The sequence below is a fragment of the Corvus kubaryi genome, unplaced genomic scaffold, assembly GCF_017639235.1.
Source record: "Corvus kubaryi isolate FWS band 111438036 unplaced genomic scaffold, C.kubaryi_AGA036_p1.0 37353, whole genome shotgun sequence".
Taxonomy (NCBI): domain Eukaryota; kingdom Metazoa; phylum Chordata; class Aves; order Passeriformes; family Corvidae; genus Corvus; species Corvus kubaryi.
The window spans coordinates 2,915,740-2,929,688 of NW_024581115.1; the positions used below are offsets into that span (position 1 = coordinate 2,915,740).

Here is a 13,949-nt window from a genome sequence, read left to right on the forward strand (position 1 = left end):
CCCCCGGCCGGCGCCCCTGCCCCAACACCCCTCAGCCAGCACACTGCTCCTGTGGTTTATTATCCATTGTGGCCGCTTACAGCCCTCGCGTCCCGGCCACCGGCTCGGTCCCCCGCCGGGGTCCCCCTCGGTGGGCGCCGGGCAGCGCCCAGCACCCGCTGCAGCTGCCAGAGAAGGTCGGGCAGCAGCGAGTCCAGCACGGCCAGGCCGGCCCAGGTGCACCGCAGGCCACTGGGGAAGAGGTGGTGGTGAGCCCCGGTGCCCCGGGGAGACCCCCGGTCCTGCCCACGGTTCCTCGGGGCTCACCCGCTGTCCAGGACGAGCCAGCCCTGCTGCTGCAGTGCCCGAGCCTCCCCCGGCGCCCCGAACACGGCCTGCAGGCTGAGCTGGGGGGAGAAGTGCCCCCAGCGCTGTGTGCCCAGGGCGAGAGAAGGATGTTAGTGATGGGGCATCAACATCCCAGTGCCCAAAGGGCTGAAGAGGGGCTTTGGACAAGGGAGTGGAGTGACAGGAAAAGGGAGGAATGGATGGAAAGGGCAGATTTGGATTAGATATTGGGAAGAAATTCTCCTTTGAGAGCGGTGAGGCCCTGACACAGGTTGCCCAGAGAAGTTGTGGATGCCCCATCCCTGGAAATGTTCAAAGCCAGGTTGGACAGGGATGTCCCTTCCCATGCCAGGGAGTGGAACGAGATGGGCTTTCAGGTCCCACCCAATCCAAACCATTCTGTTATTAGCATCAGGTCGATGTGGGGTGTCACCACGGGTGGCTCCTAACCTCATGTGTGACGCCTTCATCCGTGCGCAGTCCCAGGGTGAGCAGCTCCTCCAGCCTGTGGGGGCACGGAGAGCTGTGTGGTAGCACGGACAGGGAGGGGGCATGGGGGGGACCCCAGTACTCACTGCTCCAGCGGGCTCAGCACCACCCGACTCCTGGTGCCGTGTCCCTGGCTGTGCACCTCCCGCATCCAGGCGACAGGCTCCAGAGTCTGGACACGGGCTTCCCGGCTGCGGCCACCCTCACCCCGCGGCACAAAGCGCCCATGCGCCCCTGCAGCAGCCAGGGAGGGGGACAACAGAGTTCAGGGGGCACATGGCCACACACTCCCCCCCACTGGCCCCCCATCACCCCCTTACCTGGCCCCACACCGATGTACTGGTCAGCCCGCCAGTATGAGAGGTTGTGGGTGCTGAGGGCGCCCTGGAGGAGAGCCCTGGGGTGAGGGGGGGCTGACCCTGCTGGGGCAGCATGACATAGGGGGACACAGCATCAGGGGCATCCCACCTTCCGTGCAAAATTGGAGACCTCGTAGTGGCGGAAGCCAGCGGCCGCCAGCACAGTGCAGGCGGTCTGGTACATGTCAGCCAGCACGTCCTGCGGTGGTGCGGGCAGGGCTCCCCGCCGGACCTGTGCTGCCAGCGCCGTGCCCGGCTCCAGCGTCAGCTGGTACAGGGAGATGTGGTTGTCACAGAGCCCCAGCGCCGCCTCCAGCCGCTGCGCCCAGGCATCCCGGCTCTGTCCCGGCAGCCCAAACAGGAGGTCAATGGAGGTTCGGCCAGGGAAGAGCCCCCGTGCTGCTTCCACAGCCTTCCACGCCTCTGCCGCTGTGTGCTCGCGGCCCAGCATCCTCAGCTCGGAGTCATCCAGAGACTGCAGAGGGAGCATGGTGACAATGGGGTCACGGGGAGCTGTGGGGGCTGCGGCGGGGAGAGCCCCTCTCACCTGGACGCCGATTGAGAGGCGGTTGACCCCGGCTGCCCTGAAGCCGGCGAGGCGCGATGTGCTGGTGGAGCTGGGGTTGGCCTCCAGCGTGACTTCGGCACCAGCAGGAAGGTGGGCAGCCACCGCCACGGCCTCCAACACTGCCGCAACAGTGCCAGGGCTGGCCAGGCTGGGGGTGCCCCCGCCGAAGAAGACGGAGCTGACGCTGTAGGGCAGAGGGTGGGAAGCTGCAGGTGGGCACCGAAGGGCCCAGCACTCCCCAAAAGCCCACCCTGTACACCCACCTGTGCACCTGGCTGAGGCGGAGCAGGGTCTGTGCTTCCCGCACCAGGCAGGCGCGCACAGCCGCCTCATCCACCGCGGGCACCACGTACGTGTTGAAGTTGCAGTAGGAGCAGCGCTTGCGGCAGTAGGGCCACTGCGGGCACGGGGAGTGTGGGATGACCATGCCCTCACCCTTCGCCACTCCATTTTGAGGGGAAACAGCGCCAGCCTGGTGCATGGACCCCAGTGCCCCCCACCTGCCCCTCAAGGCACACGACCCACAGGTGTGACCCTTCATGTGCACGGCTCGGGGACCCCTTCAGCTCAGACTAGCCCCATGACATGTGCAAGGTTGGGCTCTCCCCCACGTGTGCAAGCCCCGAGGTCCCACATGCACCCACGTGTGTACGAGCCCCAAGGAGCCACATCCACCTTCCACCTGTGCCAGCCCCGTGCCCCTCAAGGTGCGCAAGCCGCGGAGTCCCTCTCCCCACATGTGCAAGCCCCAGGACCCACCTGTGTCCCCACGTGGGCTAACCCCTGACTCCCCGTGCACCCCGCACAAGCCCCGGGGTCCCCCCGGTGTCCCCCCGGTGTCCCCGCTCACGTGCACGTAGAGCGCGGCCGTGGCGGGGCCGGCCGGTTCTGGGACCGGCTCCGGGGCCGGTTCCGCGGCAGGACCCGGTCCCGGTGCCCGTCCCGGTGCCCGTCCCGAGCCACCCCCGCCGGGCAGCGCCGCAGCGACAGCCGCCAGCTTCCGCGGCCACTTCCGCGCCGCCGCCATGGGATGGGACCTGCGGGCCGCGGCACCGGGCGGGCACCGGGCGGGGCCGCCCCCGCTGTGCGCGGGGCCGGGGCGGGGCGCAGGGCCCGGGGGAGGGATCGGAAGCAAAGCTCTTCGGTCTCGATGAGGGCTGTGCGGGGGATGCTCGCTGTGAATGACGGGGGTGCTGGGGTCAATGACCTCCCCCGGGGCCGGGAACACAGGGGTCAGTGTCCTCTCCCGGTGCCGGGAATGCCAGGGCCGGTGTCCTCCCCAGACACACGGCCCCAGTGAGGTTTGCGAGCCGCCCCCGCATCCTTCCCCGGCTGCTCCTCGGGGCTGGGAAGGGTTTTCCAGCATTTCGGCGGAGGGAGGTGGCCTGTCCCCACACAGGGTTGTGCAAAGCCGCAGCTGACGAACCCCGATGTTAGCAGTTGTCTCTATATAGCCACGGGGAACTCCGAAATGCCCATGACACAGGCTGTGGCTGCAGATTTCTGGGACAGAAACGCGAAGTTCGGCGTAACCCACTCCTGGTGTCACCTTCCCCACTCCGGGGAGTTTCCGAGCAGTCGGCGAGGACTATAAGAGTGGGACTCAGGCACGGGCAGGGCAGAGGCCATGGAGCGAACCTGGAGCACCACTGCACGCACCGAGACCGCACTATCAGCCAGAAGGACCAGCTTTTCCTCTTCCGTGAGTATTTACAGCCGGGGATGCATCATCCCAGGGGTTGGGAAGGGGCAGGGGGCACCGCGGGAGGTGTCCTGGTTTGCAAGGGCTGGATGTGCTCCGGGGAAGGCATGGGATGGTAGGGAAAGCTTCCCTGGGACCAGGCTCTGCCAGGGCTCAGACCCATGGATGGTGCTGCCCCACTCTCAGAACAGGAGCAGGAGTGGGGTGGCAGGGACTGTTCCCCCTGTGCTTGCTGTGACCAGGACCCACTGGGTTCCTCAGCAGTGTGTCTGTCCTCACGAGCCAGAGCTGGTGTCACCTTCATTTCTTACTCACTGCCCCCCAGCTACGGTGAGTACATGGGGCACCTGTGGGCAGAGCAGGGGTTGTGCCAGGGCTGGAGGTACTGATCAGGGAGGGGAGGAGAAGCTCTGCTCACTGCAGGCCTGTCCTGCGCCTGGGTTGGTGCTGTGGGAAGCAAAAGAAGGTAAACAGTCCTTCTTCCCTAGACATCAGTCACTGAGGCCCTCTGTGCCCCAAGGTCCCTGGCTACAGCTGCAGGTAACAGTCCTTCCCTCGGGAAGGAAGGTTACAGAGGTAACCAGGGGAGGGAGGAGACCCCAGTGAAATGCGGAAGGATCAGTGCCGACACCAGCCCCACGAGCAATGTGGGAACAGGAGAGGAACTTGCTGAGAAGACACTGTACAGAAAACGTCTGACACAAGCCATCCATGTTTTTTTCTTTCAGAGAGCAGATGTGGACAGGAGACTTGTCCCCACCATCTGCTTCCATGGGTAGAGCCCCCAGTCCAGCTGCGAGATGAAGGACTGAGACCTCACTGACGCTCTCCCTCTCTCCCTGTTGCACCCTTTCTCTCTCCCCCCACTGGAGGAAGCCACAGCACAGAGGGGGCCCAGCCTTAGCCCAGCTCAGGAAGGAAGCAGGAGGGAGACAGCAGGAGGTCAGCGAGAGTTGGCAGCAACATTGTCTGCTTTCCAGCTGGAGTGGGACACTTCTGGCAAAGAGGAGCTCTGCTGTCCCTCTTCTCACAGGAGTCTTTCATGGTTGGGAGGTACCAAATAACTCCCGTAAAATGCTGTCCTAGGTACGCTCTGCTTCACGCTGCTGATGGGACAGGAATTTTGGTATTTCTGCAACAGCCTTACTGTCTTGTCCAAAACAACAAAATAAACAAAGCCATGTCTACCTTGGAGAAGGTTTTTCTTGGGAAACACCTGGGGGAGGTGTGGGAACAGAGTGAGCTTTTCCAGCCGGTTTTAGGGAGCCCCAAAGCAAAGTCTCATTCTCTGAACCCCCTGCCCCTCATTTCAAGTTCAGTTGCTCTTAAATGACCCAGGAGTCTCACAACATCCAAGGAGAAAAGGCATCACGTACCCTGGGAAGCCAGGCCAGGGTGTTCGGACTTAAAAATGTCAGTAAAATACCCACCAGCATCTGTTCAACTCCTCTGAAATGGCTGCAGCCAAACTGCTCAGAGACACGCAAAATTTTTAAACCTTCATAAGGTCTTTCAGTAACTGGACAGAATTCCAGAAATAAGCATCCCTTCCTCACACCACAGTATTTCTGTTGGCAAAGACACAAGCCCAACTAGGAAAAAAAGGTGCTCTGTTTTATTGACTAAAAGTGCCATCAGCCTGATGTCGGGGGGAAAGTCTCCACTGCTTAGACCAAGGCACAGGTGAAAAGCACACTCAGAGCTGACTGAAATGGATGATTCAGCGTGGTTTTTGCTCTGCCTTCCCAATCTCAGAGCTGAAGGTGCTGCTCCATCTGCTCCCTCAACTTGTATTTCTGAATCTGGAATAGAGTGCAGAGAGGAGGGAGAGAGACTCAGAGAGGAGCTGGGACAGAATGCCAGGGTTCCTGCCCTGCCCCAGCCCCCTCTTACCTTGCCTGAGACAGTGAGTGGGTATTGCTTCACAAACACAACGTAACGTGGGATCTTGAAATGGGAGATCTGGGAAGAGAAAAACAAGGGCTACACAACCCGAAAGGAACAGCCTGGCACTGTCAGGGCTGGGTCCCCCAGTGCTCTAAATCCATAGGCTTTCATCCACCAGCCCCCAGCAGCCAACAGGTGTACTGGTCTGGAAGGAAACTGAGGGCTGGGGACCTACCTTCCCTTTGCAGAAAGCTTTGATCTCTTCCTCGGTGCAGTCCTGCCCAGCCCGCAGTCGGATGCAGGCACAGATCTCTTCTCCCATCCTCGAATCCTTCACACCAACCACCTGGTTGGGACAGATGGACGGTGTGAGCCTTGGGGACGTCCCTGTCCTCCCACGGGGTCTGTGCTGGCCCATGGCATGTTCCCTGACCCCATACCACGGGTTGCTGGAGCATTGGGGGTGCAACATGGACCTGTCATCCCTCTGCTTCCAAAAGAATGGGACAAGAGGTTTCACAAACAACAGGAGACTTGGTAGGCTGCCACGAGTGCTTCAGGATCTCCAGATGGAACGGCAGGGGAGGGATGAGGTTGAATTAAAGGATTATTGGAAACCCTTATAATCACAGATCTTAGTGGGCCACTGCCTGTGACACCAGGAAATGGGCTTTCCGAGCCTGAGCCCTCTCCAGAGTTTGCTCCCACTATTCCACAAGACTCCTGCTGCCATTCCCTGCCTTGAACCAGTATTGCAAACTTCTAGAGACACGTCGATCCTTTTGAGTCCAGAGCAGTGACATAAAGCCCTAGAAACCACATAAACAGGGCTGGTTTGCAACCCATCTGCACTGAGACTGTTCCAAGGAGAGATGCTTGCCTGGCACAGGCAGAACTCTGACTAAATAACCAGTTTATTTATGGGGAAACTTGTCTGGCACAAAACCTGGAGAACAATCCCAGCAGACTGGGAGCAGCTGCTTAGTCCTGGAAATCTTTGTTGTCTTGCAAAGGGATGAAACAAAGTCTCACTCCTCATCTCCAGGGACTTGTTGGAAGAGTCTTCCTGGATGTCAGAGTTGAGCAATTATCAGTAAAAACTGTCCTTCCAGACTGCTTTCTGAGTAAGAATTTCAGAGGGAGCTATGAAAGTGGACAGGAAGTTTAAAACTGAAGAATGACAGGCACTTTGCAGACACGCAGCTGGAGCACAAGGGCATTGCCCCAATCCATATGCCCCATGCCAGGAGCTCTGCCCACCCCTTCCATCCCATGAGCCTCTCCCTCCTCCTTGCTAACCAGTATTACATGGAATTTGATGCTGAAAACAGGGAAAGACAACCAGGTTCCAAGCAGCAATCCCACAAGCTTTATGTGCAGGATTCCCAAAACCAGCTGCTCACCCACCCAATTTCCTCCCACTCACCTGGACCTCCTCAACCTTGGGATGGGTGTGAAGGAACTGCTCAAGTTCTGCTGGATAGATGTTCTCTCCTCCCCGAATAATCATGTCCTTGCAACGCCCTATAATTTTGCAGTAGCCGTGCTCATCCAGGCTTGCGAGGTCCCTGCAATGAGAACACCCTCCTAGTCCTGTCCCAGCTGGGTGGAAGAATGGCTGATGCTCCCACCCAGCCAGGGTGGTATCCAGAGGATAATGGCTGAGATGCCACCTGAACACACGGAAGAGATCAAAGAGCTCCTGTTACAGAAATTGGCAGCATCCACACAAGCACCAGGGTTTACGGGAGAGGCAGCTCCTGCCTCTGCCCTCCACCCCCACAGGCCCTCCATCCACAAGAGGCCAGTGACAATCCCCCTCTCCAGGGACACTCAGCACCAAGGGCTCTGTGCTAAAAGCAGTTCTGAAGTGTCACAGACAGACCAGAGGGATAAACTGGGACAGTCTTCTCTACTTTGGAAATCCCAGTCAAGCACTCCTATACACACCCATGCATCCCCATCCAGTGTCACCCTGTGGGACAGTCTGGGACGAGTGGGGCTGTTCCCAGACTCACCCTGTCTTATACCACCTCTCAGCAGTGATCACTTCTCTTGTCTTGGCAGGGTCGTTCCAGTAGCCCAGCATGACGCAGTAGCCACGGATCTGAAGCTCCCCGGGAGTGTTCAGAGGCACAGATTGCCCTGTTTCTGGATCCTCAATTTTTGCCTGGAAGAGAAGAAGGGCTTAATTAGACACCAGCACCAGACAGGGAGAATGGAGTGAGGTCTGCTGCTGGCAGAGGACCTGGAGCAGGTGGGGAAGGTCATGGTCACCTCTGTGTGGGGAAAGATGTATCCCACTGTCTCAGTTTTCCGGTCGATGCTGTCACTGGGGAACCCCATGAAGGTGACAGGGCTGTTTTCTGTGGTCCCATAGGCAACCTGCAAACACAGGAGAGGAAATGTGTCTCAAGGGGAAAGAGGACGCCACAGCTCAGGGCATGGGAAAGACAAAGCTGGTCATGACCTCAGGGGAGAGTGGGGTGGGAGGAGGATGTTCTCCCAAGCCACTCAGGTCACAGGAAGCCCTGCTCTCCTGGCTGTGGATGGGGCCCTCCAGACACTTCTGCCAGAGAGTCTTGGAGAAACAGGAGCTAAAGCATCACTGCACCTGCCTGCCATGGCCTTCCTCACCTCCCTCACAGTGCTCCAGACCCCATCACCCACAACACTTGGGGTGTCATGTATTTTTGACACCCCAACTGCTATTTTTGGAGGACTCCAAGGTTCACCATCCTCTTTTTTAACCCCTGCTTCTCCAAGCCCTGTCCTGTTGACTCCACACCATCTCTGCCAGACACTGACTTTGCCTTGGTACCCTTGTAGCCAAGGTGCTGACTTTGCCTTGCATCTCTAACAGCTCAGGGAACACAGGACATCACTTTGGAAAAACCCTGGAGCCAGCAGCAGGCTCCTGTGGGAGACAGTGTGTCCTGCAGCATGGCTGCTTGCTGCAGATCCTTTTGTGCAGACATCAGCCCCCGTAAACCTTGTGAGGGCATCACGAGGCTGCTCAACACTCGGCACAGCTGCCCTTACAGACCCAAAGCCTCACAGCGGGATGAAAGCTCCTTGCTGCTAAACCTCCCTCACAGCTAATCCCGACGGCAGGCTCTGAGCCACCTCAGCTGAAGGTCACTTCTCCTCGGAGGAAAATTCCAGCGCTTTATGCCCAGCTCAGTGGTCTGGCTGAGGCAGCGGGAGCTGCACAGGAGGTGCCCTGGGCAGCTCTGAGCTGCACCAACAGCACCATTGCTGGGATTGCTGCTCCATCTCCAGCTCCTGGGAGCTGTGTTTCAGCAGTGGGAGCTGCTGGAGCACTGCTCTGGTGTCTCTAACCCACTCACAGTAATGTCACCCCAGTAATGTCACCGGTGGCTGCTTTGCCGGGAGAGCACGGCTGTGAAAGTGCTGATGTGGGAAGTATTTCCTCATTTCTCCTCCACTTCTCCAGACTGATCTGTGAGCAGCTCTGACTCACCAAATTGGTCAGTTCCTTCAGAGCAAATGCCCAGGTGTGCCTACATGGTCATGGCTTGGGCATGGTGCTCACCCAGCCCCAGACACCTAAAGTAGGGCTTTGCAAAGGGCTGTGATGAAGCTTCTGAACAAGGATGAAAATATCCTGAATGAGCTGAACACAACACTGGTATAGTGTACAACAGTGGGTAATAACACTGGAGCAGGTGGTGCTTTCTGCTGCTTGGAGCTGCTGGAGGATCTCATGTTGGGCACAGTCTGTCACATCGGCTGATGCTCTTGTTGACTGCACCAGGGTCAGCGTGAATCCAAGATGGAGCCTGCTTTTATCCAGGAATCTGGAGAAGAACTTCTCCAGGATGCTGCAGGGACCATCTGGTGCAAACTGCTCTGCTTGGAGCCTGGCAGCCCCCAGGGAGAGACTGTGAATAGGCTTCTGCTCCCAGACACAAGGACAACATTCCAGCCGGGTGCAAACCCACAGCATCTCATGCTCAGGCTGAATTTCTCTCCCACCCACTAATACGAGTCCTGTGGCTGAATCAAATGACTGACCAGACCCAAATCCAAGACCTTAAACACTTATTAAAAATCCCAGTGCCTTTGTTTTTTTGTTTTACTCTGCTGGATGAATTGCAGTGTTGGTCCCAGGATCCCAGCCAAGCCCTGAGTCAACCCTTGCTGCCTCTCTGGGTCGCTCCAGCAGTTTAATTGGATGCAGGAGCAGGCAGCTCCCTGGCAGGATGATGCTGTGAGTGCCGTGGCTCACCAGGCTACTCCAGATGCCTGGCCCTGTGCCCTGTACCCCAAACACCAGCTATTGCTGCCTTGGCCCCACAAACACCCTCACACCCTCACAAATGGGCTTCCCAACTGGTCCAGAGGGCACCACGGACCCTGGAGGTCTGAACCTCCAGCCCCTCATCTGCTTCCCAATCACTGCCTTCCCCAGCACATCACTCTGTAGCCAGACACCAGGATGTTGCTCCAGATCTTTCCAAGATGTTCCCTCCCTCTTAGGATGGTTTTCCGCAGCTATATTCCCAGGATGGAGGCAAGGGATGGAGCAAACCCTTGTGCCAGCACTGCTGTCCTTCCCAACCCTTATCTGACACGTGGAGCATCCAACATCTCCATTTTCAGCAGCAGATGAAACCACACTTCCACTAAACCCCACACACCAATTTAAACTTGAAGATATCCATGAAGATTCCTAGCTTTCATGACCCAAAGGGACACTTAACATCATTCAGCCTTGTCATCTGGTGTAATTCAGTCCAGAAAACCTCACCCAATAATTTCAGCATCAGCTCCATAATTTCCACTGGAGCTGTATCTGGTGTCAAAGCAGAGCTTTCCAGAGGCACAGATTCCAGCTTGGACCCTTGGCTTCGAGAGGAGCTACATGAATACAAAATATAATTGACAGCAAAGCCCTTTTTTACTGTAGGACCAGAAGTGACCCCCCAACACCCAGATCAGTCCTGCCCTCAGTGATGACAAGGACAGCTCCAAAACAAACTGCTGCCTAACTTGCTCCTACCAACAAGAGATTCATTCTTTGTGAATCCTAAGCCTCTGTATAAACCAGGAATAAAAAGAACATCTTAGCAGGACTGTGTTTTTTAAAGCACATTTCCCAAACATTTCCTGCTAGTGCTGTTCAAATACTGGTCACTGTGGAACAGGCAAAACAGCCTGAAGAGGGAAGCGTCTAAAAATTAAAAATAAAGTAAAAACAATCAGACTCCAGTCTCTTTAGTAAACATTTGGGAGGCAGACTGATCTGGTGGGGACAGTGGGGACTCTGAAGACCCTGGGTTTTTCCCAACTGTGCTGCTTATTTACTGCATAACTTGGAACAAGCCACATCAGCCCTCTGCTCCTTGGTTTCCCTCTGCATTCAAAAGCAATAAAAACCCAGTGCCCTCCACATTCAACTGTTGCTGAAAGCTGTGATGAAAAGGCTGGGGTTTGTACCACCAGTACCCCAAGTGGGGTTATACTGGGTGGCACTGGAGCAGAAGGTCAGGGCTGCAGGAGGGCATGAGTTGCTTGGAGGACACCCAGCCCTGGTGCTCTGCTCAGGGAGGATCTTCACACCCCTCATCACCAGCCTCTGGTTGTGCCACGCTGGAGGATGATGATAGCAGGGCTTGAACCGCCAAACTGAAGCCTACAGAAACTGAGCTTTGCTGGAGACAATATTGGCCTCAGAAAAAAACCAGCAAATTGACCGTGAAAGAATAGGGATTTTTAGACTTCAAAGAGGGCGTAATGAACAACAGAAAGCAGACTGGCAACCCAAGAGATGTGCTCAGGGACCTCTAAGAGGCCCTTTGAACCCCTCTCAGTGTAACATGCTGCATGGATCTAATTATCCCTAAACCCGTGCCGAGTGTGTCTGTCTCAGATATCTCCACCAGAGTCAACCCCAGCCCTTCCCATCACAGCCAGCTCCAAATCATCTTCAACTGAGCAACAACCTTCCCTCACTCAGCTGCTCCCTGCCAAGATCACCCTAAACTTTTCTGTCCTCTGGGGACATGCATCTCCTTGCTTTGGAGATATCCCGCTATCCCAAATTGTATTGGAATATTCCTGAACCTTCAGGTCAACTTCGCTGCTGCAAAAAACAACTTCTGATCACATCCAGCCTGTGTCACACCGAGATCTCATTTCCTTCCCCAGCAACAGTACCATCTTTGTGTCAGAAACACCAGGACACAAACAAACAGGTCTTGCAGGACAAATCTCCAAGGGTGGCCACCCTGTTGGCATCTCTCCCCACCAAGAGAGCTGCCAGACAGTCCCAGTTTGGATGAGGCTTAAAAAAGATCCCAAAAGTGTTAGGTGCCCAAAGCACCTTCTTTGTGCTGTGGCATGCAATGGCTTTGCCTCAGGAGGAGACCAAAAGGACAACCCAGTGTGCCCCGGCTGAGACTGCATGGGAATGAATCTCCTGTTATTGCCCAGTGAGGACAAGCTGCTCCTCGTGGTCTGGAGTTAAAGCTGCCTCTCTTCTCTCCAGGCCAAGCAGCATCCTTGAGGCTTGGAACTATTTCCCCTTCCTGCCAGCAGTGCAGAAGTGCTGCCCAGTGGCAATCAGCAAAGACATGGGCAGTTACTGGTTTATCCACAGTGTGATAAAGGTCTTTGCTGTGCAATTAACTCCATCCTCCCTAGTGCTGGTGCCAGTGCATTTGGGAAAAGTGAACTTAAAAGCAAAAAGAGAGGGGAAATGTACAAAGTGTCACATAAAGGTAGAAAACCACTGGTTTGGGGATATCTGGATGCTCAAAGCTGTTGGAGAAGGAAATTCAGCAAAAGTTGAGGGGCAAAGGTAACATCCCTATGGATTTGGAGAGCTCAGCTCCCACCAAACACACGGCTAGAAGCCCAGGATCTTGTTGCTTCCATGCAGCATTTTAGATGTTCTCACAGCCCATTCCCACAGCTACAGAAACCACCCATTCATCAGGTCCTCCCCAAAAACAAGGTGGAGTGGGGAGGCCAAGGACAAGCAGGGAAGCTGTCACCACATGGAGCGGAGGGGACTAATGGCTGGGGAGCATTGGGGAAAGGCAGAAGTCTTGCATGGATCAGTGGTGCTCCACAAGGGAAGAGGCTCTGCAAACCAGGACAAGAGCCCTGGCCAGAGCAGTGGGATGCTAGGGAACATCTGGTGCCTCACAGGGTGGACACGGCAGGGCTGGGAGAGCTTCACAGGAGAGGCCAAGAGCCTCATCCAGCAGCTGCTGGAATCAGCAGAAGGGAAGGGTGGGTGGACATCAATGGGGAGCCAAACTGGCAACAGATCAATGGGTGGAGGCCATGCTACAGTGGAAGAAAACCATCAGAAGGAAGGAAGTGGACCCACCATCACCTCCTCCAGCTCAACAAGCAGCCCCCACACTGCAGTGATGAGGACCCTTCAATAAAATGGCAATTCAGGTCTGAACTCAGAGCCCTGGATGCCACTGCTGGGACCCTCAGGTGCTGCCTGGAAGAGGGGGGGAACTCAGGAAAGCCTCTGGGACTCCCCTTTGCTCACCCACCACTGCTCCTTGAACACTGCCTGGAGTGTACTCTGCCCTTGGGACAAATCCATGGGACACTGCAGAGCTTGCACCTTCTCCTACCCTGCTCCCAGCCCAGCACCCGGTGCCAGGGGCTCAGCTCCACAAGGGCTGGGGCACTCCAGGACAGCCCCAGAAGCTGCCTGAGCCCTCACCTCCAGCCAAAATGAGCAAAGCTGCACCCCAAGGCCAGCTCCACTGGTGCCACTTCAAGAAGCTGATTGCAACTCTTCACTGACACAGGAAACAAGATCTGGAGCCCCTAAGATCTACAGAATCAGGCTTAAAAGAGCAATGGAATATTTTAACATGGAACTGTCTTGATATGCCAGAACTGTTCATACTTATAAAAATAAAGATTAAACATGGAAAAGACCATCTCCAATATTGTGCCAAAACAGTTCAGACCCTCAGCATCGAAGAAACACCCCAAATCTGTATTTATAGTGTGCCAAAAACTGTATTTATTTGCTTAGCCCACAGCAGCTCCGAGAAAGACAGGAAGGGAGTCCAGCATCTGCGAGTCACCAGGAATGTTTGCAGAACTGTTAATCAATTAAAAAAAGAGAGGGTGGCAGGATAATCCTGCCTCTTCTGCGATGTCCTTGCAGTGCTGGTCCCAGGAGATGTGTGAGGTAGCAGCTGGCCAGGACCCAGCTCCCCACGCCTGCGGCACAGGGACACCGACACTGCTCCATTGTCACCTCCAGACTGCAAACCACCCACGACCGGGACCCAGGCAGGCTTTTGAGGATGGCTGGACATTTGCTGGCCAGTTGAGGGCTGCAAAACCCGGTGTGGGAAGAGCAGAGCCATCCAGCGAGCAGCTCAAAACACAAACAGCCAGGAGCTGGGGGAGAAGTGCCAGCTGCAGCAGATGCCAAACAGCTCCCACCACAGGAATGTGCTCGCCGAGGCATGGAAATCAAAAAATACTAGGGGAAAGAACTTCCTTTTATTCACCATTTGTGCCTGGAGAAATGGAGCTGAGGAGTGGACACCTCTTCCCTGCTGCCACCCCACTGTGGCACCAAAAATAACCTGGCATCCACCTA

At 56.2% G+C, this 13,949-nt stretch overlaps 2 protein-coding genes and 1 long non-coding RNA gene across 3 annotated transcripts in view; 1 reads left to right on the forward strand and 2 right to left on the reverse strand.

Annotated features, from left to right (window-relative positions):
- Window positions 1-41: 41 nt before the first annotated feature.
- Window positions 42-2,809, reverse strand: RSAD1 (radical S-adenosyl methionine domain containing 1). The gene is made up of 9 exons (XM_042032459.1): window positions 2,594-2,809; window positions 2,007-2,140; window positions 1,723-1,927; window positions 1,285-1,650; window positions 1,137-1,200; window positions 903-1,050; window positions 778-832; window positions 307-410; window positions 42-231 (listed from the first exon to the last, which is right to left on the reverse strand). The coding sequence occupies exons 1-9, from the start codon at window positions 2,768-2,770 to the stop codon at window positions 60-62; spliced, it is 1,425 nt and encodes a 474-aa protein (XP_041888393.1). The 5' UTR covers window positions 2,771-2,809; the 3' UTR covers window positions 42-59.
- Window positions 2,810-2,907: 98 nt separating this feature from the next.
- Window positions 2,908-4,632, forward strand: LOC121666646. Its single transcript, XR_006016728.1, has 2 exons — window positions 2,908-3,445; window positions 4,174-4,632. It is a non-coding gene; the product is annotated as an uncharacterized LOC121666646 (long non-coding RNA).
- A 406-nt stretch (window positions 4,633-5,038) lies between these two features.
- Window positions 5,039-13,949, reverse strand: part of ACSF2 (acyl-CoA synthetase family member 2) — a 35,967-nt gene continuing 27,056 nt past the window's right edge. The window contains exons 11-16 of the mRNA XM_042032458.1: window positions 7,610-7,717; window positions 7,351-7,502; window positions 6,759-6,900; window positions 5,568-5,678; window positions 5,339-5,407; window positions 5,039-5,247 (exon numbers count right to left, since the gene is read on the reverse strand). Coding sequence (XP_041888392.1) covers window positions 5,197-5,247; window positions 5,339-5,407; window positions 5,568-5,678; window positions 6,759-6,900; window positions 7,351-7,502; window positions 7,610-7,717 — 633 coding nt within the window. The 3' untranslated portion in view covers window positions 5,039-5,196. The remainder of the gene's footprint in view (window positions 5,248-5,338; window positions 5,408-5,567; window positions 5,679-6,758; window positions 6,901-7,350; window positions 7,503-7,609; window positions 7,718-13,949) is intronic.

Coding starts and splice junctions, on each gene's coding strand:
- RSAD1 (XM_042032459.1), bottom strand. CDS start 2,770: ATGGCGGCGGCGCGGAAGTGGCCGCGGAAGCTGGCGGCTGTCGCTGCG. Junction 1,651..1,722: donor GCCTCTCAATCGGCGTCCAG/GTGAGAGGGGCT, acceptor CTCCCTCTGCAG/TCTCTGGATGACTCCGAGCT. Junction 1,051..1,136: donor GTACATCGGTGTGGGGCCAG/GTAAGGGGGTGA, acceptor TGGCTGCTGCAG/GGGCGCATGGGCGCTTTGTG.